The sequence below is a fragment of the Leptonychotes weddellii genome, chromosome 5, assembly GCF_054177405.1.
Source record: "Leptonychotes weddellii isolate Sample4059 chromosome 5, ASM5417740v2, whole genome shotgun sequence".
Classification (NCBI taxonomy): Eukaryota; Metazoa; Chordata; class Mammalia; order Carnivora; family Phocidae; genus Leptonychotes; species Leptonychotes weddellii.
This window is the reverse complement of record NC_138373.1, coordinates 22191907-22214051: the sequence shown is the minus strand read 5'-3', so window position 1 is coordinate 22214051 and position 22145 is coordinate 22191907. Positions and strand designations below refer to the sequence as shown.

General features: G+C 46.4%; 1 protein-coding gene across 8 annotated transcripts in view; it reads left to right on the top strand.

Moving 5' to 3' along the window:
* Positions 1 to 1126: 1126 nt before the first annotated feature.
* Positions 1127 to 22145, top strand: part of VPS35L (VPS35 endosomal protein sorting factor like) — a 102150-nt gene continuing 81131 nt past the window's right edge. Inside the window, exons 1-5 of one of the 8 annotated variants that reach the window (XM_081819923.1) lie at positions 1127 to 1394; positions 3802 to 3826; positions 6519 to 6595; positions 9697 to 9825; positions 17006 to 17090. In XM_081819923.1, the coding sequence (XP_081676049.1) occupies positions 3811 to 3826; positions 6519 to 6595; positions 9697 to 9825; positions 17006 to 17090 (307 nt within the window). In that variant the 5' untranslated portion in view covers positions 1127 to 1394; positions 3802 to 3810. Of the gene's footprint in view, positions 1395 to 3801; positions 3827 to 6065; positions 6596 to 8244; positions 8353 to 9696; positions 9826 to 13239; positions 13747 to 17005; positions 17091 to 22145 lie in introns of those variants that run through there. The other 7 variants (XM_081819929.1, XM_081819928.1, XM_081819926.1 and 4 more) reach the window with 7 other exon arrangements.

Sequence of the window (22145 nt, the reverse complement as noted above, 5' to 3'; positions counted from 1 at the left end):
GCAGTCGCTTAACCAACTGAGCCACCCAGGCGCCCTCCTTTTCTTTTTAAAGATTTTATTTATTTGAGAGAGAGGGAGCTCATGAGCACACACAAGCAGGGGGAGCGGCAGAGGGAGAGGGAGAAACAGACTGCCTGCTGAGCAGGGAGCACAATGCGGGGCTCGATCCCAGCACCCTGGGACCATGACCTGAGCGGAAGGCAGACGCTTAACCAACTGAGCCACCCAGGTGCCCATCCTTTTTTTTTTTTTTTTAAAGACTTTCTGTTTAAGCAATCTCTATACCCAACATAGGACGCAAACTCACAACCCTGAGATGAAACGTCGCACGCTCTACCGACTGAGCATCAGGCGTCCCTGCAGGATAACTTCCTAGAAGTTCAGTCCCGGGCTACGGCAGTGTGTGTTTAAGGTTTTGAGGGCTGCTGCCACGTCACTCTCCAAGAGGGCCTCACCATGTTCGAGCACCGCCGGCAGCGCCCGTCTTCCTGCAGCCTTGCCACCTGGAATGTTCTCGGCACTTGAACTCTGCCATTTTGGTGGTTGAAAAATGACCGCTTGCCATTTGCCTTGCCTTGATTCTTAACGTGTTTGAGTGTCTTTTGATCTGTCTGTTGGCTATTTGTGGTGAACTGGCCGGAAAAGTATTTTATCTAGTAAACCTTTTAGATCTCTTTTATTCTGCAATGAGGGACTATCTGTCTGCCTTCTGCTTATATATTTTTTTCCCTTTAGCTTTGAGATACAATTGGTGAAATTGTTAGACATTTAAAATATGAACATGATTTTGCTATTTGTCTTTTTTTACATTTGTTTAATTTCATTTTGTTTTTATTTTTTTAAAGATTTTATTTATTTGACAGAGAGATAGAGAGCACAAGTAGGCAGAGCGGCAGGTAGAAGGAGAGGGAGAGGCAGGCTTCCCATTGAGCATGGAGCCTGTCTCGGGGCTCGATCCCACAACCGCCATGAGTTCATGACTTGAGCCAAGGGTTGGCTGCATAATGGTCCGAGCCACCGGCGTGCCCCGAATATTTGCTATTTGTATACATTGTGAAAGCACTTCCCCCATCAAGTTAGTTAATAAATCCATCACCTCACATATTTACTTTTTTTTTTTTAATTTGGTGAGAACATTTAAGTTTTACTCTCCTAGCAAATTTCAGTTTTACGACACCTTGCTATCAACTGTAGTCACCTTGTTTTCTTATACTTTGTTTTTAAAGACTAAAATGGTACTGTGGCTGAGAGCTCGTCTTGCCTTTCCTTAGGACAGCTCTAGAAAGAGACGAGACAGAGACGAGAATTCCATCGTAGGATCCGACTTCGAGCCCTGGGCCAACAAACGAGGAGAAATCCTTGCCCGGTATACCACCACAGAAAAGCTCTCCATCGTGAGTACCAGTACGCTCTTCCCCCAGGGCCCGCTTCGGACTTTGTAGTAATTGCTTTTTGTCACTATGATTCTGCCCCCAAGTGCGTGTGTAGGATTTTCCTTCACACCAAGCAATTCTCTGACGCCTGCTGGGTGTCCTGCAGCTCAACTCTGTTCTGACACAGAGAGAAACCCGGAGATCGTGTCACTTCCCATGGGATAGGGACCTGGTCCCTCAACACTCTCTCCCACTTCACCCTCGGGTCACGAGTCCAGGTCGTCTGCTGGGCTTCTGGCTATCTGGCTGTGCGTCAGATTCCCACCACCCTCGCCTCGGGTTCAGCTAATTTGCGCTGAGGTGGCTCACAGAACTCAGGAAACCGGTTCACTCACTAGATTACAAGGATATTGAAGGCCCCGAATTAACGTCCACTGGAAGAGAGACCTAGAGTGAGGTTCCAAACAACCTCTTTCCCCGTGGAATTGGGGGTCCTGCATGGTGGCATGTGGGTGCATTCTGTTCACCAACCTGGAAACTCTCTGAGCCCTGTCCTTTTGGGTTTTTATGGAGGTTTCATTGCATTGACACGATTGATTAAATCATTGGCCATTGGTGATTGTTTCACTCTCCAGTCCTTCTCCCTTCCTTGGAGGTCAGGGCCTGGGACTGAAAGTTCTAATTTTGCTTCCCTTGGACACCAGTCCCCATCCTTAGGTGGGTCCTAAAGTCAGTTAACAGAAGACACCTTTACCACTCTCATCCCTTAGGAAATTTCAAGGGTAGTAGGAGCTTCTGTGCCAGGAACAGGATTTCTTACAAATCACAACATCACAGTTAATGTTTCCCCAACTCCTGGGCTCCGTACATTTCCCTCATTGTGTCAGCGTTAGTTGGGAGAAAAATGTGCTCATTGGTTTCTCAAAAAATGTGTTAAGAATCAGGGCTCTGGCATAGTTCAGGGGAAGAACTGGAACATTGGAGCCCTGTCTCTGGGGAGGTCTGAGTTAGGATGTGAGGAGCCTGCTCCCCCCCACTCTCCAGCCCCCACCCCCGAAGAAGGTCTACTTCTTCTGTGGCTCAGGTTTTCTTCCAGAACTGGAAGTTCAGTTTGGGTGGCCACAAGGCAGAGTCGTTGGCTCTGAGCTGAGACCTGAGACTGGCCAGGGAAAGCAGGGGAATGCCCGGGTTACTGAGGACGAGGTTCAGGAGCTTATAACCAAAGCCCTCACTAGTTTCGTAATACAGGGGTGACGTTTCTCTCTTGACCCTGAAAAGCAGCTCAGAGGTGGGTGGTCCAGGGCTAGAACAGCAGCTCTTTCTGTCCTGCCCTGTCCAGTGTCCCCTCATATCTGAGTTGTTGGAAGGAGGAAAGGGGAAAGTAGGATGCACACTTGCTCATTTGAGGACCCCTCCCAGAGTCCCCCCTCCACACACCCAGTCACATTTGTCTTGAAGGTCGTCACGGGCCAGACACAGGTGGAAGGGAAGCTGGGAAGTGGTGACCAGCGTGCCCGTCAGAAATTGGGGCTGGAGGGGCGCCTGGGTGGCTCAGTCGTTAAGCGTCTGCCTTTGGCTCAGGTCATGATCCCGGGGTCCTGGGATTGAGCCCCGCATCGGGCTCCCTACTCAGCGGGAAGCCTGCTTCTCCCTCTTCCCCACTTGTGTTCCCTCTCTCACTGTGTCTCTCTGTCAAATAAATGAATAAAATCTTTAAAAAAAAAAAAAAAAAAAAAATCGGGGCTGGAGTAGGGAGGAGGGGTGGACCCGGTGGGCAATGGGAAGGCTCTGCCCGGATCCCTCCCCTCCTGGCTTCCTCTCAGGGCTCGAGCTGGCTGAGGGGGGTGCAGGCAGAATCGCTGGACTAGTTGTTTTGTTCTGATTTTCTGAATGCATTGACTTACTTCAGAGCGCGATTTTTCAAGCAGGAATAATTTTACCTGCGGGGGACACCTGGCAATGTCTGGAGGTATTTTTGGTTGTCACAGCTGTGGGGATGTGACTGGCATCTAGTGGGTAGAGACCAGGGACGCTGCTAAACATCTTCCAGTGCACGGGGCCGCCCCCACACAACAGGATTTTCCAGCCTCTAATATCAGTAGCACCAAGGCTGTGAAACCCTGATTGAGAGGAAGGTAAAGGCAACCCCGTGACGCGGTGCCCTGAACATTTTTGCTATTTGTTGGCTCACTTTGAGCATCCTAATTTGTGTAGAAATTTGAACCTGCCATAGTTTCTAGTGAGCTGTGTTTTCTGCCTTTGATTAAACAGTTCGGTTTTTCATTTGGATAAGTAAGTAGCTTTGTTGGAAAATGATGGGTCATGTTGTCTTCATGCTACTTGAGTAATTAAGTATCTTACAAGTTTTTGTTGTTGCAAAAACTAGTCAGTTTTAAAAAATATTAACAAATTATTTTTGCCTCTGCAGAATCTGTTTATGGGATCTGAAAAAGGTGAGTTTTTGTTGTTGTTACTGTCTCAATGGGGAATTCTCCCATAACCTTTAGATAATTTCACAAAGGAAAAAAGTTTGTGGTATCTGGTCTGGTGTTTAATTCCATTAAAGCTGTTCTTTCCTAGATTATGTACAGACTTAGTAGAATTGAAATACATATTTATGTGATTAGTGGGGGAAAAAAAAGACCAAAGGAGTTTCTAAGAGTAAAACATTAGCTCACTGTCTGATTTTAGTTACAGCGGTAGTAGTCTCCTCTCTGAGTACCTCCTCACTAGCTGGAGAGTAGTTAAAATTCTCCTTTTTAGAGATCCATTACTTTGCCTTAAGTCTTTACCCACCCCTTGTGAGAAGGCAGATACGCTGGGGACAAGAGTCGCGGTCTTATTGACGACTGGTCCGTGAACACTGCGGTCCTCAGTTTCTTCTGCCAGGACACATGGTCAGAAGCTCTGGACCAGCGCACCTCAAACTAGCTGTGCAGCGGGCTCACCTGAGCAACTTTCGTACACACACACACCACGGGGCCCCACTCCACTTGTTGAATTTACCTTGAGGAGTGGGACCCAGGTATTGCTTTTTATTTATTATTTATTTGAGAGAGTGCAGGGGCGGGGAGGGGCAGAGGGAGAGGGAAAGAGAGTCCTAAGCGGACTCCATGCTGAGTTCGGAGCCCAATGCGGGGCTCATTGTCACGATCCTGCGATCACAACCTGAGCCAAAACCAAGAATTGGATGCTTAACCGATTGTGCCACCAGGACACCCCTGCAGAGTGCTTTTTTGGAGCTCGCAGGTGATTCTAAGGTGAGCACAGCTGCGGTTTGGGTACAGATCACTAGTACTGCAGTTGCAACTCTCCCTCGTTCTCTGCCGGTGGGAGCAACACTTCAGAAATGAGGAGAGTGGGAGCACCTTTGTTAGGGCCGTAACTTTGACCCTAATCCATGAAAAAATAAATCCGACTGTTGCAAATCTACCAGTTTGGAAAGATCAGAAAGATTGACGAGATGACTTGCTGGCGAGAACGTATAGGCGGGCACTCTCGTGCTGCCAGTGGGAGTGTAAAGTGATAAAGCACTGTGTAAAGCACTTCTGTGGTTATCTATTAAAATTGAAGTTGGGCCAACCCTTTGACCCAGCAGTTCTATTAGGATACGCTCTAGATCAGAAATTGGCAAACGGCCTCCTGCAGGCCAGATCTGGCCCTCTGTTTAAGCTTGTAAATAAAGTTTTATTGGAACACAGCCATGCCAGGTTGTTTACATATTGTCTGTAGCTGTTTTGGGGCTGGAATGGCAGAGTTAAGTACCTGTGACAGAGACTATATAACTCACAAAACCTAAAATATTTATATCTGGCCCTTTACAGAAAGCGTTTTCCACCTCTACCCAAGTTCATGTTTTTCTTAAAGTGCGGTCCAAGGGCCGGTAGCGTTGATATCACCTAGGAGTCATTAGAAAGGCAGAGTCTCAGGCCCTGCCAGGCCTACTGAAAATCCGAGTTGCATGCTAACCCATCTGTAAGTGATTCCTGTAAAAGTCTGAGAAGGCGCTGCCCTGAAGAAATGTGTGTCTATGAACCAGGGACATAGAAATGTTCACAGCAGCATTGTTCATGGTAGCCCCAAACAGGAAACAACGCAAACATCCGTCAACAGTAGAATAAGAAATACATTGTGGTGTATTCACATGGTGGAAAATAGTAAACAGCAGGGAAACAGTTCTGTGTAACAACGGGTAAATTTCATCAACTAAAGATAATGGTGAACAGGAAGCAAGACCGTATCTGGGCTGGGTGGTGGTCACAAGGTTTTATAATTATCCATTAAAATGTACATGTGTGCACTTTACGTATTATATTTCAAAGTGAAGGGAACAATAGAAACGAAGTAAAAAGAAAAACAAAAACAAACATTATTTGGAAACTTAAGGAGTCATTTGTTAGTAATTAAATAACTGTACCGTGCTCTCAGCCTGATCCCAAACAAATCTTTGAGCTAACACCAGACTGAAGTAGCCAGTGCCTTCCAGGAATGAACTTCTGATCCTGAGAATGAGTTTGGGGGGGAGGAGCAGGGGGACGTCATATCTAGAACAGAAGCCCCTTGCAGATGGGGAAAGATTTCTGAGATGAGGAGTGCTGGAGAGCCAGCTGGACAGACAGCCTCACCCTGCGGCTGGCCCACGGCCGGAGGGCGTCCCTTGGTCTCCGTCCCACCAGCCCGTGGATGGGATGGCAAGAATCGGCCAACAGGTGATGATAGGAGGCGTGGCTAGCCCTGTTTGCCCGAAGAGTGGGTATCAGAGTGTGACAGTCCCGCACTGAGGCCAAGCCTGAGAGGGCCTTTTGTTGGTGGAAGACAATGGCATGATGGATTTTTGGCGTCCTTCCCTGGTCTGCCTTTCTTTAGAAAACAAATGATTCAGTGAAAAGTTTATAAATACCGAATGGAGTGTGGAACCATTTCGAGGCTGGCCCGCTGAGCTCTGGGGGCAGCGTCTGAGCGAAAATGTTTGCAGTGGAACTTTGGTTATATAAGGACGTGGTTTTCAAACTCTCAGAGTTGTCTGTAATGAAGTTGTTCCCTGACCCCCTTATTCACATTGAGGTGGAGAGTGAGAGATGCCTTCCCTTGGGGGTGTTGGGGACGGAGAAAGCCACCTGTGTGACATGAATCCATTCTGTTTAGGCAAAGCGGGGACCGTCACATCCGCCATGTCGGAGAAGGTTCGGACCAGGCTAGAGGAGCTGGATGACTTTGAGGAGGTGAGTGAGCAAGTTGTTGGCCGAGCACGGGGAGGATCGGCGCTTTTGTTTCTCCTGCCAAGTGAGATGCGTTTTGGGGGTAATTCCCAAGCCGCGCATTGTGCTCGTTCCTCCCGAGGCACCAGCCGATCCAGGGGAAATGGCCAACGGTGCAGTTGGCTGACCGCGCAGGAACTGCCTTGGGCTGGTTTTCTGAAGGCGTCTTGTCGCTGTGATGCCCCAGCAGACCCAGGTCGTGTGGGACAGGGTCTATACGGAAAAGCCAGCTGGAGCCACCTCCCTGGGAAGCGCCTTGCACAGGAAAAAGATCATACCTGGTGCAGAGGCCTCTGCTGACTTGCTGTGGCTCACGAATCTTTCAGAAAACCTGCTTTTAGAGAACACGACTCATTTGCAAACTCTTAAGACTTGATGAATTTCACATGTAAATCTAGTTTTTTGTTTTTGTTTTTAATTCCACCTGATAACTGAGGGTCCACATTCCTGCATTTAACCAGGGCATGCGCCGTCCAGGTTATACAGTCCTTCCTGTCCCGATTCTCTTATGAACACTACAGGCCTGGCCCCTGGAGGCAGGGGAGTTTGCGTCCCCTGCGATGTCATTTAGAGAGGCCACCTAGCGTCCTGAGTAAGAGACTCGGGAGCCAGACTGCCTGAGTTTGAATCTCGGCTCTACCGTTCGGCAATTCCAGGATTTGGGGCAAGGGGCTTAACAGCTCTGTGCCTCAGTTTGCTTATCTGTAAAATGGGGGATGCTGTATCGTACTTGCCTCTTTGGGTTGTTTGAGGAATGAAATAAGTTAATGCATATGAAGTGCTTGGACCAACAGCCAGTGCATTTTGTGTGTTCTTGTTAGTTGCTGTCAGCACCGGCTTAACCTGAGTCTGGAGGCCTTACCTAGCTCAACTGCCGATGAGCAGAGTGCCCTTGGGTGTTCCCTTTCCCTTTATCTGCATCCCTAACTAGAACATGGGCATGAAGAGTATAGTTGTGTGGACCCAATGGTAATGCTTTGAAATCCACAAAGGGCCTTGTGATGGCAGGTGCCATCGCCCTGTCCTGCATCTTGCCCCTCAGTTCAGGGTCCTTCCAGCTCTGAGACCAGAGCTTTTGGGTGCTCAGCAAAGTCTGTTCGCTCACCCTCTTATTTCCCAATTCAGAAAGGACACGTTTTGAATTAGGGTGCCCGGGAGCCTCGGTCTGCATGTCCTCAGCCAACCTTGGCTAGCAGGAGAGGAATTGCTGAGCATTTGCATCGAAGCTCTTCAATCCAGGTGTCACCTGAGCTGGCTTCAGTTGCAAATGGGGACTCTGTTGAAGGATACAAGGCCACTACCTGAGCCCAAGGGCATGATGGCCTGGAACCAGGAGTTAAAGAATCACCCAGACACCTAGCCAGCCACCCTCTGCCTTTCTCGGTTCTCTGTAGCGTCCTGTCACTGACTCTATACTTGTTGTGTTGTTCCCCCCCCCGCCAAGATTGATTTTCTTGCTGCTCCCTGCTCTAAGCAGCAGATGGCTGCCCCCTGGCTTCCAGGCAAACGTCGCTTTTTAGTCAGGGCGAGGCTGGGTTGTACTGTGCTAACAAATGAACCTCCTAGATAGTAACACAAGTTTATTTCTTCATCACATTACTCATCTGGTGAAGGTGACAGACACCCCACCATCCTGAGATGCTGCCATCTCAACAGATGGCTTCCAGGGTCCTCACCGCAGAGCTGAAAAAGGGTTACTTCTCACCGCCTCAGCCCAGAAGGTACACATGCTACTGTGCTCACAGCCCGTTGGCCCAAATTAGTCACGTGGCTCTTCCTGCTGCAAAGGGACAAGGAGGGCAGTTCAGGGATCTGTTGGGATCAGTCCAAATTTCCTGAACCTTCTGCTTGTATTTCTTTAATAAAGAGTTCTTTGCTTTGGATTCCCGGGAACATTGATAGAAAAAAGATTTAGTTCATGGTCTCGTGTGGGTTAATAGGACTCTCACTCCTGTGAGCTTTGTAAATAAATAGCACTTAACAAGAGCCAAGGATTAACGAGCAGGTGCCATGTGCCAAAGGCTCTGCTAAATCTTTACATTCATAGTTTATTTCATCCCTGTGACGATCTTGCTTTCCTTCTGCCACAGCTTTTTGTTGTGGTCGGCTCTCTGTCTTGAAGGCACTCCCCATGATCTAGTTAACAGCCCCCACCACCCACTTTCGCCATTGTCCAGTAATACCTGCACACCCTTGAGTGTTTGGCTCAAGCATCCCTTCCTCCAGGAAATGATTCTTTTTTTTTTTTTTTTTAAGATTTTATTTATTTGTCAGCGACAGCACAAGCAGGGGGAGCTGTAGAGGGAGAGGGAGAAGCAGGCTCTCCGCTGAGCAGGGAGCCCGACTCGAGGCTCAATCCCAGGACCCTGAGATCATGACCCGAGCTGAAGGCAGATACTTAACCGACTGAGCCACCCAGGCGCCCCAGGAAACCATTGTCGACCACCAGTCTAGAGTCCGTTCCTTCATTACTGTATTTCTTCCATTCTGAGATAAACCTTTCCCCCCACATTTGAATATCCCTGAAATTGGGCTGCGTCTCTCAATTAGTGCATGTCTGTGATTGGCATTTTTTTTTCTAACTTAGTGGTACACAAAGAATTGTGCTTCCTAGAATGGGCACCTCAGATTCAGTGAACTATGATGTAGGTTTTCATAGAATTGTTTCCTCTGGAGCATTTATCTCTGTTTATATTAATATCTATCTCATCTTCTGTATATGAAACTCCGTTAGTGCAGAAATAATGTATTTTTGCTCATCTTTGTGTCTCGGGCATCTGGTGTCCCCTGCTTGGCACACAGTGGTTCCCAATGATTATCTGAATCATTGAGCTAGGGCTGACTTAGGTCTGACTTGCTCCAAGGTCAGTCTGAGTGCCTGCGCTCTGCTTGTTTTTGCAGAAAACTCAACCTCTTCAGTCACAAGACGAAACTATCAGTTGTGGTTGGGAGCATGAGAAAAACTTAGAGACCGAAGCTCAGCCAATACTCAGTATTGTTCACAGGGTGGTGGCCAAATGTTGTTTTTCTTTTTGTGCTTATACCTTCCTACTTTCTGCCCATAGGGATCCCAAAAGGAACTGTTGAATTTGACTCAACAGGATTATGTGAACCGCATTGAGGAGCTCAACCAGTCGCTGAAGGATGCCTGGGCCTCGGACCAGAAAGTGAAGGCTCTAAAAATAGTCATCCAGGTCAGGTCTAGTGATTTTTTTTTTTTTATTCCTTTCCCCAGAATTTCCTATGTAAAACTGCTTTATAGGTAATTAAGGTTTTTCATAGGCCTGCCTTCAGGGTCTTACCCTACTTTTTTGCATCTGTTCCATTTTCACATACTTCCTTTGAAAGGCCCTGATGATGAGTCTGTGTTTTTATGAGATACCTAATCCCAGGGCCACCATGTACAGCTGCACAGGTTGTATACTGCACAATTCCATGACCTTCAGCTTGGATTACAGAATTGATGATTTCCCCTGGAATGTGCAGGTTTTTGGCCCTGATACATCCACTGACACATTTATGGTTTGTACAAACTAAAGATTGACCAACTGTCTTGGGTTCCTTGATCAGATTTCCTTTGTATTTTGGGGACTTATGGTTGTGTGTCCCTGGTATGTGCATTTTTGGCTCATATTCTGCATAATTATGTGACAAAACATGTTGATAGTGTTAGACGAGGTACATTTGTTGAATCCTTTGTTGACGAATTTGTTGATCCATGACAGCTCTTGGATCACAAGATCAAGTTCTGTAAGGAAAAGAGCTTATTCAGTTTCTTGACCCTTCAGGTCATCGTCTTTTGGCAAAACGTGCTCAGAAGTACACTGTAAAAGGACTCGTGTGCATTATGATTTTCAGAGCAGAGTTCACAAAGAATTTCTGAACAGCATTTTAGTTCAGAAATATAGTCCTGTTCTTGTTCAATGTCATGGCATTGTGACATTTGTTTTCTCACCTGTTGATTTGGAGAGAGGGATAGAGTCTGGCAGTCTTGACACTGGGTAGTTGAAGTCTTTTAAGATGACACTTCGTATAGCAGGTGCTTTTTTTTTTTTTTTGGTGTTTTACGGCAGAGGCAAACCTGAATTCATTTCCCTTCGATCACTGTTGTTAGTTTACAAAGTAAATACTCCCGAAGAAGAGTCCTCTCATCCTGGATACATGTGATGGGGTTGCTTACTGAGAGGCTCAAGTAAGAAAATATTAAACTAACAAGCGCTTCTTTAAAGTATTTTTATTGGCAACATCTCCCCATAAAGGACTGGAGTGTAGAGAACTTGATGTCCAAGAGTTTTTACATCTGGAGATTTGATTCGTGTCTTCTCAAAGAAAAACACCGTGGAAGTGTTTCATTAACTTCACATCTGGTTAATAGTAACTATTTTACTTTCGATACTTTAAAGGCTGCTTCTTTAACCAAAAAAGAGAATCAAGGGGGGGCAGAGTACGGAGAAATGAGCACAGTTCACTTTATTTGCTCTGCAGTAAGGTATTCTGTTGTGTGGTGGATTTATTGAAATGTATTTCAGTGATTTTTTAGTAAGTTACTTAATTATTATCCAATTCAGTTTTAGAGCATGTTCCTTTTAAGATTTTATTTACTTATTTGACAGAGAGAGACACAGCGAGAGAGGGAACGCAAGTAGGGGGAGAGGGAGAAGCAGGCTTCCCGCGGAGCAGGGAGCTGGATGCGGGGCTCGATCCCACCACCCTGGGATCATGACCTGAGCCGAAGGCAGATGCTTAACGACCGCCAGGCTCCTGTAGAGCATGTTCTTACCCCTTCCCCCAAATTCCCTCAAGCCTGTTTGCAGTCAGACCCTGACACTTCCAGCCCCAGGAAACCACAATCTGCTTTCTGACTATAAATTCGCCTTTCCTGGACATTTCATAGGGATCATTCAACATGTAATCTTTTGCCTCTGGATTCTTTCACTTGGCATAATGTGTTTGAGGTTTGTCCGTGTTGCAGTATCAGTACTTTGTACCTTTTTACTGCTGAGTACTATGCCATTGAATGGAGAACCACATCTTACTCATCCATTAACAAGTTGATGATGGACACCGAGGTCATTTCCACTCTGGCTAGTAATGAACGATGCCACCATGAACATTTGCGTACGAGTCTTCACGTGGACACGGGCTTTCGTTCTCTCGGGTAGATTCCTAGGAGTAGAATTGCTGAGTCCCATGATAAGGGAATGTGTAACTTTTTGAGAAATGGCCACAGCATTTTGCGTTTGTATCCCCACCAGCCGGGTGTGAGGGTTCCAGTTCCTCTGTTTTCCGACGCTCGCGTTACTGTCTGTCACTTCGATTAGTCACCCTAGCAGATTTGAAGCGGTATTTCATGGGTGGTTTTAATTTGCAATCCCTGGCAACCGATAAGGTCAAGCTTCTTTTCATATGCTCATTGGCCATTTTTATATCTTTTTAGTGAAAGATTTAATAAGACTTGCCCATTTTTAAAAATCACATTATGTTCTTGTTACTTTTTTTTTTTTAAAGATTTTTATTTTTTGAGAGAGAGAGAGAATGATAGAGAGCATGAGAGGGAGGAGGGTCAGAGGGAGAGGCAGACTCCCTGCTGAGCAGGGAGCCTGATGTGGGACTCCATCCAGGGCCTCCAGGATCATGACCTGAGCCGAAGGCAGTCCCTTAACCCACTGAGCCACCCAGGTGCCCCTCTTGTTATGTTTTGACAATTCTTTATGCTCAATACAAGTTCCTTATCAAGTATCTGATCTATGAGGATGGTCTCCTAGTCTGTGGCTTGTCTTCATTTTCATAATAGTGTCTTTTGGAGTGGAGGAGTTTTTAGTTTTAGCGAAATTCGATCTATCAACTATCTCTTTTGGCTCATGATTTTGGAGTGGTAGCTAATAACTCTTAACCTAACCCAAGGTCATGAGAATTTTGTCCTTTGTTTCCTTCTAGAAACTTTTTTTTTTTTTTTTTTAGGATTTTATTTTTAAGTAATCTCTACACCCATTGTGGGGCTCAAACTCCCAATCCCAAGATCGAGAGTCACATGCTCTACCGACTGAGCCAGCCAGGTGCCCCTCTTCTAGAAGTTTTATAATTTTAGCTCATACATCTAGGTTTATGGTCCATTTTGAAGTGATTTTTGTGTCTAGTCTAAGGGTCTAGATTTATTTGTTTCGCATGTGGATATCTGGTTGTTTTAGCAATATTTGTTGAAAGGCTGTCTTTTCCCTATTGAATTATTTTGGCACCTTTTTTAAAGTTACCTGACCATAAATGTAGGGGTTTATTTCTGGACTCTTAAGTCAGTTCCATAATATCTGTGTAAGTCTGTCCTCATGTTAGTACCACACTGTCTTGATTACCATATTTTTATGGTAATTTTTTTTTTTTAAGATTTATTTTACTTCAGAGAGAGTGCACATTGCGCGTGCGTGAGCGTGCAAGTGCAGTGGGGAGGGGTAAAGGGAAAGAGAGAGAGAGAATCTTAAGAAGACTCCGTGCTGGGGCACCTGGGTGGCTTAGTCGGTGAAGCGTCTGCCTTCAGCTCAGGTTATGATCCTGGGGTCCTGGGTTGAGCCTGCTTCTCCCTCTCCTTCTGCCTGCTTGTGTGCTCTTTCTCTCTGTCAAATACATAAATAAAATCTTAAAAAAAAAAAAAGCTGAGCGGAGAGCCTGACACGAGGCTCAATCTCACGACCCTGAGATCAGGACCTGAGCCAAAACCAAGAATTAGATGCTTAACCGACTGTGCCAAAGGTGCCCCTATGGTAAATTTTGAAACTGGTTAGTGTAAGTCTTTTAACTCGGTTCTTTTTTTTTTTTTTTGTCCCACAAAATTATTTTGGCTATCCTGGGTCCTTTGCAATTCTATGTGATTTTTAGTATCCGCCTATTTCTACCTGCCCTGTCCTCACCCCCCCGCCCCCAAACTGGGATTTTGATGGGGATTGTGTTGACTTTGTAGGTCAGTTAGAGAGATTTGCCATCTTAACAGTAGTGAGTCTCCTGATGCATAAAATATGCATCATTCTTTCTGTTGATGGGCATCTGGTTTTTCCTTTTTTCTTCTTTGTTATGAACGATGTTGCCGAGATCACTTCTGGACGAGTCTGCTGGCCTCTCTGGAGGTGAGGACCCATAGCTAAGAGTGGAATTGCTCGGGTGCTGGGTGTGTGCCTCTTGAGCTTGACCGGGCAATGCCAGATTGCTTTCCCTCGCAGCTGTGCCCCTGTGCACTCCTAGCAGCAGTCAGGCTGTGTGAGTCTGTGCTGTTGAGTGGCCTCACAACATTTGGTATGAACGGACTTTCTGTTTATCATTTTTTCAATTTAGGAGGTAATAAAATCATATTGTATTGTGCTTTTAATTTGCAATTCTCTGATTATAATAAGATTGAGCCTCTTTTCACATGTTTATTGGCCGCTGGGGTTTCCTTCTCTGTAAAGTGGCTTTGGTTGATTCTTCTTGCTCATTTTTTCTGTTAATGGTGTTTGTATTTTTCTTATTTTTTTTTTTAAGATTTTTTTAATTTATTTATTTGAGACAGAGAGAATGAGAGAGAGAGAGCACATGAGAGGGGGGAGGGTCAGAGGCAGAAGCAGGCTCCCTGCCGAGCAGGGAGCCCGATGCGGGACTCAATCCAGGGACTCCAGGATCATGACCTGAGCCGAAGGCAGTTGCTTAACCAACTGAGCCACCCAGTCGCCCCAGTATTTTTCTTATTTTTAAGATTTTTTCCCACGTATCCTTGGTAGTAATTGTCTTCTGATTAGTCTGCTTGCTTGCTTCTTTTGATCCATCTTCCTTTCTTAGTTTGTGGCTTTAGGTTGTGTTTTACTGTATCCTTTTGTTTTGGCTATTTAATATATGTGTATGTATATAAATATATATATATCCAATACTTATATGTATATATATGTTGAATTCTAGAAACTGCCTAGTGTCCTTGTAGAATGTTGCTAATTGGAAAAAATGAAAAACAGCCTTTTAGTATTTTTCCAGCAGTGCTAATCAGTTCCATAGCAAGTATTTCAGGCAGAGTAATTTATCAGTCAGCCATTCAGGAAGTGTCTGCCACGGTGCTTCTCCACCTGGGCTGCACATCAGCAGTGCCTCTGTCATCTGGGGTCCTCGTCAAAAATACTGATTCCCTGGCACCTCAGCTGGAGGTTTTCACCAGTAGGTTTGGCATGGAGCCAGGGAATCTTTTTTTTTTTATGGTAGGTTCTGTGCCCAGCGTGGAGCCCAGCACAAGGCTCCAGCTCACAACCCTGAGATCAAGAGTCGGACACTTAACCGACTGAGCCACCCAGGTGCCCCGAGAATCTGTAATTTTAACACACACCCTAGGAAGCCTGATTTTTATTTAGGAAACTGCACCAAGGCTTTAAAAATCTGGCATCTTCAAAATAGTGATTTAAAGGGGAACTTCATTTTAGGACCTGATTACGACTTTAACCGTGGACCTAAAAAAAAAAATTCCACTTCCTGTTCTCTTGTGTAAAATGTATGTTCCGTGATACCAGCTTGGGAGAAAAATCAGTACACAGATGTTGGGAAGCCCCAGCTGTGTTTAATTTGAAATCTTCTGTTTGAATTCTGTCTTCTCATCTCACCACTGGGCAGTAACTCCTCTCTGAGGGGCTCTGGGTAGGAACTCAGGAGACGTCACATCCCTAGGAACCAAGGGCTGTGTATTGTAAACAGTCGCTAGGATTCAGAGTTGTTTGCTTTTTCCAAGCCCTGAAATCTCATGGGGCAATTGTTGAAGTTGGAGCTCACATAAAGGGCATATGAAGAACACAAAGCAAGGCATCCGGAAATGGATTTCTACGAACGTCCAAATGCCACGTTTGGTGTCAACACCATTGTTTTAACAGCTTACGTTCCCCTCACCCTTCTGCCCCCCACACCCCCCTGCATAACATTTGGCTGTAAGAGGATGTTTCACAAAACAGAAATGTTGTTTGCCTTTAGGCTGTAATGCTAAGGAGAAACTTTGTGATTTTAACAATTTAGAAATTGGGTCACAATGCCAAACGGAAAATCCATATCAGCCTACGTCTTGATATGACAGACATTATTTCCATTCTTTGCACTTTGGAAATGCATATTAACGAACTCTTTCTATCTTTTAAGTGACATATTTGTATCTAAAGGTCAAGCATCGGAATGATAGAAGTTGGCAAATTATTTAGTTCCTTGTGCTGACTTTTGAATTCATAAAGATTTCAGGGCATTAAGTTTTGTTCTCCAAAGAAGAAACAGGTTTTTTGTTTCTGATCATAAAAGATGACTTAATCTGGGGTGTTTAGGGCCACGTTGTGTGGCTGTAGTCTTCCATTAAGCATTCTGAACGTGTTGGGGTGCCTGGGTGGCTCAGTCGGTAGGGCGTCCAACTCATGATTTCACCTCAGGTCATGATCACAGGGTCCTGGGATTGAGCACCATGTTGGGCTTGGGCTTGGGATTCTCTCTCTCCTTCTCCGCCTGCCCCTCCTGGCTCACACTGTCACTCTCTCTCTCTCTCAAAAATAAAAAAAGATCCGAACATGTCAGTGGCCCTTTGGTGTGAGCAATACAGGCATAGGGATTGAGCGAAATGTTCCCAGTGTTGCATATCATCATAGTTGCAGGGAAACATGTGCTCTTTGAAGCTTGTCATGTTTCCTTTTAGAGGGAAATTTGGAAGTGAGGATAAATAATAGATGCTATGGGGATAAAACGTACAGCATAGGGAATATAGTCAGTGCTATTGTGATAATGTTTTATGGTGGCAGATGGTAGCTACACTTGTGAGCATAGCATAGCGTATAGAGTTGTCTAATGCTGTGTTGTACACCTGAAACTAACATTGTGTGTCAACTATACTTCAATTAAAAAAAAAATAGACGCTCGATTAAGAAACCCTGGAGATGTACTTATGGGGTCATTTCATAGAAAAGAATGTTGAAGAAGCAAGACCATCCTGAGATAAACCAGAGGAAGCCATGCTGAAAAGCACTTGGAACAAAGCTGGAGTCATTTGTGAGGACATTGGGAGAGGTGTCGTTAACCTCTCTTGGTGACTTTGATGCCGACCCTCATTCAGTGTATAAGCAAAGACCCTTCTGGATAAGAGTCCTCAGTCCTGTGGCTTTCTTGGAGGGATGTGATGGAGTCTTTCTATAAGAGGTTCTGTAGTGAGTGGTCTGCCCCCCACACTTGTCAAAGGGACAGTGGTTTTGCTTCTCATTATGTTTCCAGTGTCTGGCATGGGGCTTGGCACATGGAAAGCACCTAGTGCTTGTTTGTAGAAATTAATTTTCCAGGCCTGGAGCATTGCAGCCAAGTCAGACACGAGACAGTGAATTTCCTTTTCTCTTCTCTCTCTTTTTTTTTTTTTAGTGTTCAAAGCTTCTTTCAGACACAAGCGTTATTCAGTTCTACCCAAGCAAATTTGTCCTTATCACCGACATACTTGATACATTTGGTAAGTACTAGTCCTGTTCATCTTCAATCTAGGAAATACTTTTTTTTTTGCCAGAAGTTGGGTGGTAGTGTTGCTTTAATTTCTGTTGTGGTTTAAGTAGTTGGGTGAAACATGAGGGAGACTAAACGACCGCCCTGTCCCCGCTCATTAACAAGGGTGCCGTTTTTAGAGAATCCTAAATGACCTGTTTTCTAACCTTCTGAGAGGCTAGTGAAGCAAGCAGGGGAAGCATGGGGGAGCTGGGGAGCACACATCTGGTCTAAACCAGCTCCCGTCCCTTGACATGTCACGGTGCCTGGAACTCACTTTGTCAGAACCGAACTTGGCCTCTCTTCCCAGCACCTGCAGTGGGTTTCTGTCCCAGGGAATGATAGGACCATGTGCCCTGTGCCCAAGCTGGAAATGTGAGAATCTTCTCCCCTGCGCCCCATGTCCAGTCCATCACCAGGTTCTTCGGTCTCCTGGGTCTCCCTCCACTTTGTCCGTTTTTATCTGTCTTCACTGAACACTGTAGTCCAAGCCACAGTCCTCTCCTGCCTGGACTGATTACGACCGCTCTTGTGAGGTTTCCTGCCATGTCACGGCTGCCCCTTGTCCCATGCTCCCCCCATCAGGCAGAATGGTCTAGACTGAAGAGAAGAACCTGGGGCCCCTCTGGAGACACAGGAGGCTTTTGTGCTCTTTGGTGGTCATCAGTGGCCAGAGCATCAAGCCATGCAGCCCTCTAAACTCTATATGATGTTCAGCGGCAAGGTTCTCCCCAAGAACTAGCAGACAGAATCATCTTCTAAGAGCCCAACACCTAGCAGATCAGAACAGAGACGTTTGCTTTCTTGCCAAGGAGGGACCAGCGGACTCCGAACCCAGCAAGTCTCATCTGAAGCCCATAGAAAGATCTAATATGGCAGAAAACAAAATATCAAGCAGAGACCCCCATTTGCTTCACAGGAGACTGGGGTCTGAGTGTATTAGCTAGAACAAACGATATAAAAAAGGTCTAACTCCTACTAATCTTGGGAAAAGCGGGTATTTATTGGCTTATGTTGAAAAGTGCAGGAGTAGTTTCTGGATTCAGGAACTCAAACAGTGTGTGGGTATTTTCTGGTACTTGTCCTTGGGGTCTCCTCGTTCTCAAACTCTGCAAGTTGTTCTCCACTTGTATCAGTTCTTCTGCCAGTAGTCCCAGGACAAGGGAAGAGCTTCTTTCTTCCAAGCCTACAACAAAAAGTCCCAGAATTCTGTCTCTTTGGCCTGGTTGGATCACAAGTCAGTTTCTGAGTTATTTGTGGTATCTGGTGGGATGAATTAGCAGATTATCCAGGCCCGGGTCACCCCACAGAAGAAAGGTGGTGATGTTGCCAGAAGAAAGGGGGTTGGGAGCTAACTGGGCCCCAAGAAGAGATGGCCTGGCTGAGTGATGGCCAATCAGGGTCAGGTGGCCCGGGCACTCTGCTGAGTTCCTAGGATGTATCAGCAAGAAGAGACAAAAATCCTCACTTTTGGGGGCTTATGTTCTGGTAAAAGGGGATTTACAAAACAAGTAAGTAAACCCAATTGTATGTTAGATGATGATCAGCACTGTGGAGGGAAAAAACAAAACAGAGGAGGGTAAGGGGTGGAGGAGACTGTGGTTTTAGATAAGGTGGTCACAAGAGGCCCTGCTGAGATGTTGCTATTTGAGCAAGTGCTTGAAGGAGAGGAGAGATGAGCTGCATGCTCTCTGGGGGAGGGAGAGTGCAGCCATGTTAGGCCGAGGACAGCGGGTGCAAAGTCCCTGGGGTAGGAGCGTGCCTGGCAGGTTTGAAGAGGCTGGGGTGGCTGGAGGGGGTGTGCAGGGTGGTGGCTCAGCAGCTGACATGGCTGGAGGTCCTGGTGGGCCTTGAGGGCCATTGGAGGGACTTGGGCTTTTACGCTGAGGACATAAGGAACCATTGGGAGTGTTAAGGCGAGCAGGGATGTGATGATTTAAGTTTTATTGGCTCCTTGTTGAGACTGTCGGGCGGAGGTGGGTCAGGGAGCGTGGCTAGCACTACAAGTGGGAGGCCGGGGAGATGGCAGAGATGGAGAAGATGAATGGATTTGCAGAATGGATGCGTGAGTTAGGCTCTCAGAATAGATACCCAGTCATACGCCCTTCGGGCCTTGACTTGTCCTCATGCGCAGCTTGCCTTCAGCAGCGAGGACATCAGTCAGGGAGAGAGGTCGGTGGTTGTGTCTGGTTCTCCTGACAGTTCTGTTTCTCATGGTGGGTTAACACACCAGCCTTCTGGTTTCCCTAACCTGCCTCCTGCAAGTTTCTTCTGCATGAGTCAGCATTCTGAGTGAGACTAACACGGGGACGCCGATGGATTGGCTTCTAACCTACAAGCCTGGCCAGATCCGGACATTAACCTTGTGAGAATTTTGGGCAGCCGTCCCGTCAGCCTCTGGTGGCGGCATCCCAGTCCCCTCCCTTGGCAAGCCGGGATATGATGCACATGCCTGTTTTTGTCCTATCCCAGAGATTAGCTGGGCTGAGAATTGGTAAAAGCAGTGATAAACCCTCAACAAATAATGTCCTTGGGCCTGACTCTGTTCTGGGTGCTTTAGAGATATTACATCACGTTGTCTTCATCACAGCCTGTGAGGTGGGGTCTCTAATGACTCCATTTCACAGGTGAGGGGCCCAAGGCACAGAGAAGTAAATAGCTCGCCCAGGGTCGCAAGGTGGGCAGTGAGCGGCAGGGCTGGGATTCTGAGTTTTCTCTGTAGTCAAAGACCTGTTTCGTTTCTCTTGTATTTGGCTCACGGGGGGAATGTTGCTCTCCATGAAAATTACAAATGTGTGTACATTTGACCCTGGCAACTTCACCTCTGGGAATTCATCCCATTTGTGATAGCGGAACCCTGGAAACAACCCAAGTGGCCATCACTAGGGGACCATTTAAATAAATGACGGTCCATCTGTACCCCAGAGCATAGGAAGCCCACAGGAAAGAGTGAGGGTGTGCTCTGCGTTCCGGTGTGGAGAGATCTCTGGGGTATATATGTCGTCACGTGAAAAAATCAAGATGCAGAACAGCTGTAGAATATGTTCTGTTTTATGTAAGAAAGGAGAAGAAATTAGAATACTTGTTCACATTCCCTTTTATTTGCCTGGAGAAACATTTAGAAGGATGTCCAAGAAATTCAATAGCAGTGGGAGTCCTCAGAGGCCGGCGGGGGCCGTGGGGTGGATGGGGATGGGCCAGAGAGAAACTTGCCTCATACCTTCTACAGCCTTTTTAAAATTTCGAATCAGAGAAATGTTTTTTTTCTTTGAAACCGAACATTCAAATGAGGTACCGGCCTTCGACGTCATTTTCCTTCCTCCACATCTCAGTGGTCTACACTCAAGCGTGAGGACCATGGATTTAGACAAGCACCATGGGTCTCGGAGCTAAAACTTGCCTTGGGCATGGGAATCTCTAAAAACAGTGACAAGCCCCCCTCTTCCCTCTAAACCAGTGGTCCCCAACCTTGGCTAAACACTCGAAGCACCCGGGGCACCTGAAAATAGGCTGCCCTTGTCAGGACCTGTTGTGATTAGTATTCCTCAGGATTGTGAGGCAGCCTGCATCTGCAGGTGCTCAAGGAGACTGTTGTGCTTTGCCTGGAACAAAATGTTTTCACCTTTCACAAAACGGGCGGGAGTCTGTCTTGCTTGGGTGGAAGTTTGGAGCGCCGTGATGCAGCTTGTGTGCATCGTCCTAATGGTGCTCTGTAGGGAGGTGCTTGACCGTAGGCGGGCTGGTGTTTAGTGGTTGACAGGACTGACCGAAGGTGGGAGCATCTTGCTGGGCAGGGTTGTGGGACACGGCCCTGAGCATGTGCAGATGGGAAGATGCATGCTGGACTTCGAGGGGGATTTCACGGAAGGCACCGAGCACAGAGCTGGGCTCTGGAGTCTCTCGGCCCACGTCCCATGCCTGTGTGTCCTGTTCCAGAGTCGTGTGCATCCGACCAAGAAACACTTGGTTTCTTCCCCTGTAAAATGGGCATAATAGATCCTGCCTCTGGGGGTTTCTGGAGGGACTTAAGAGAATAGGAAGCATATAACGTTTTTCCTCTTCTAAGAGTTTGCTGGCAGGATCATGTAAGCAACTTTGAAAGTACCTGGTGCAAAGTTAGTGCTCAGAGAATTATTTATCTATTTTAGTGTTCTTGATTTGTAAGACAGTCGGGAAAGGAAATAAATCTAGGATCAGGTATTATTTCTCAAGACTGTTGTCCACTAACCTAACAGAGGAAAAAAAATACTCACCAAACTCGTTTGGCCAAAAATGATTTTGTAGTTGAAGGCCCCTTAGCATATGAAGGTACACTATACACGTTGTGGTTTTAGAGGGATGGCAGGCTTTTTGTGGAGCAAGTAAAGGCGTTTTGTGCTCTTAAGTCTGGTCTATGTACAATAGGAGGTGAGAGGTGACCAGCATGGCTTGCTGTGTGATGGTCCACGGTAAAAATTATATGCAGTCCCAGTGCTGTGTTCTGTGGTCCTCAAGAGGAGGCCCATCATGGCCCCAGATGTGGCTGCCACGGGAGCCCATGGCCGCAGGTAAGGAAAGCACTTCCGGCCAGGAGGAAAAAGGCAGGTGGCTTTGAGAACTGGGGTTTATTCCCTGAGGCTTCCTGGGAGCTTCTCAGTTGAACTGATGGTGTAGAGCAGGGGTTTTCATCCTCGGCTGCACACCTGGGGAGCTTTAAAAACACTCCCAATGGTCAAGCTGGACCCCAGATCATTTCTGTCAGAACCTTTGGGGACAGACACAGACACCAGCCTATTTTCAGGCGCCCCGGTGCTTCGAGTGTTTAGCCGAGGTTGGGGACCACTGGTTTAGAGGGAAGAGGGGGGGCTTGTCACTGTTTTTAGAGATTCCCATGACCAAGGCAAATTTTAGCTCCGAGACCCGTGGTGCTTGTCTAAATCCATGGTCCTCACGCTTGAGTGTAGACAAGAATTCCCTAGCTAAGGTTATTCAAAATTCATATTCCTAGTCCTCACCCTCCAAAATACTGTTTTTCACTAGCTCTGAG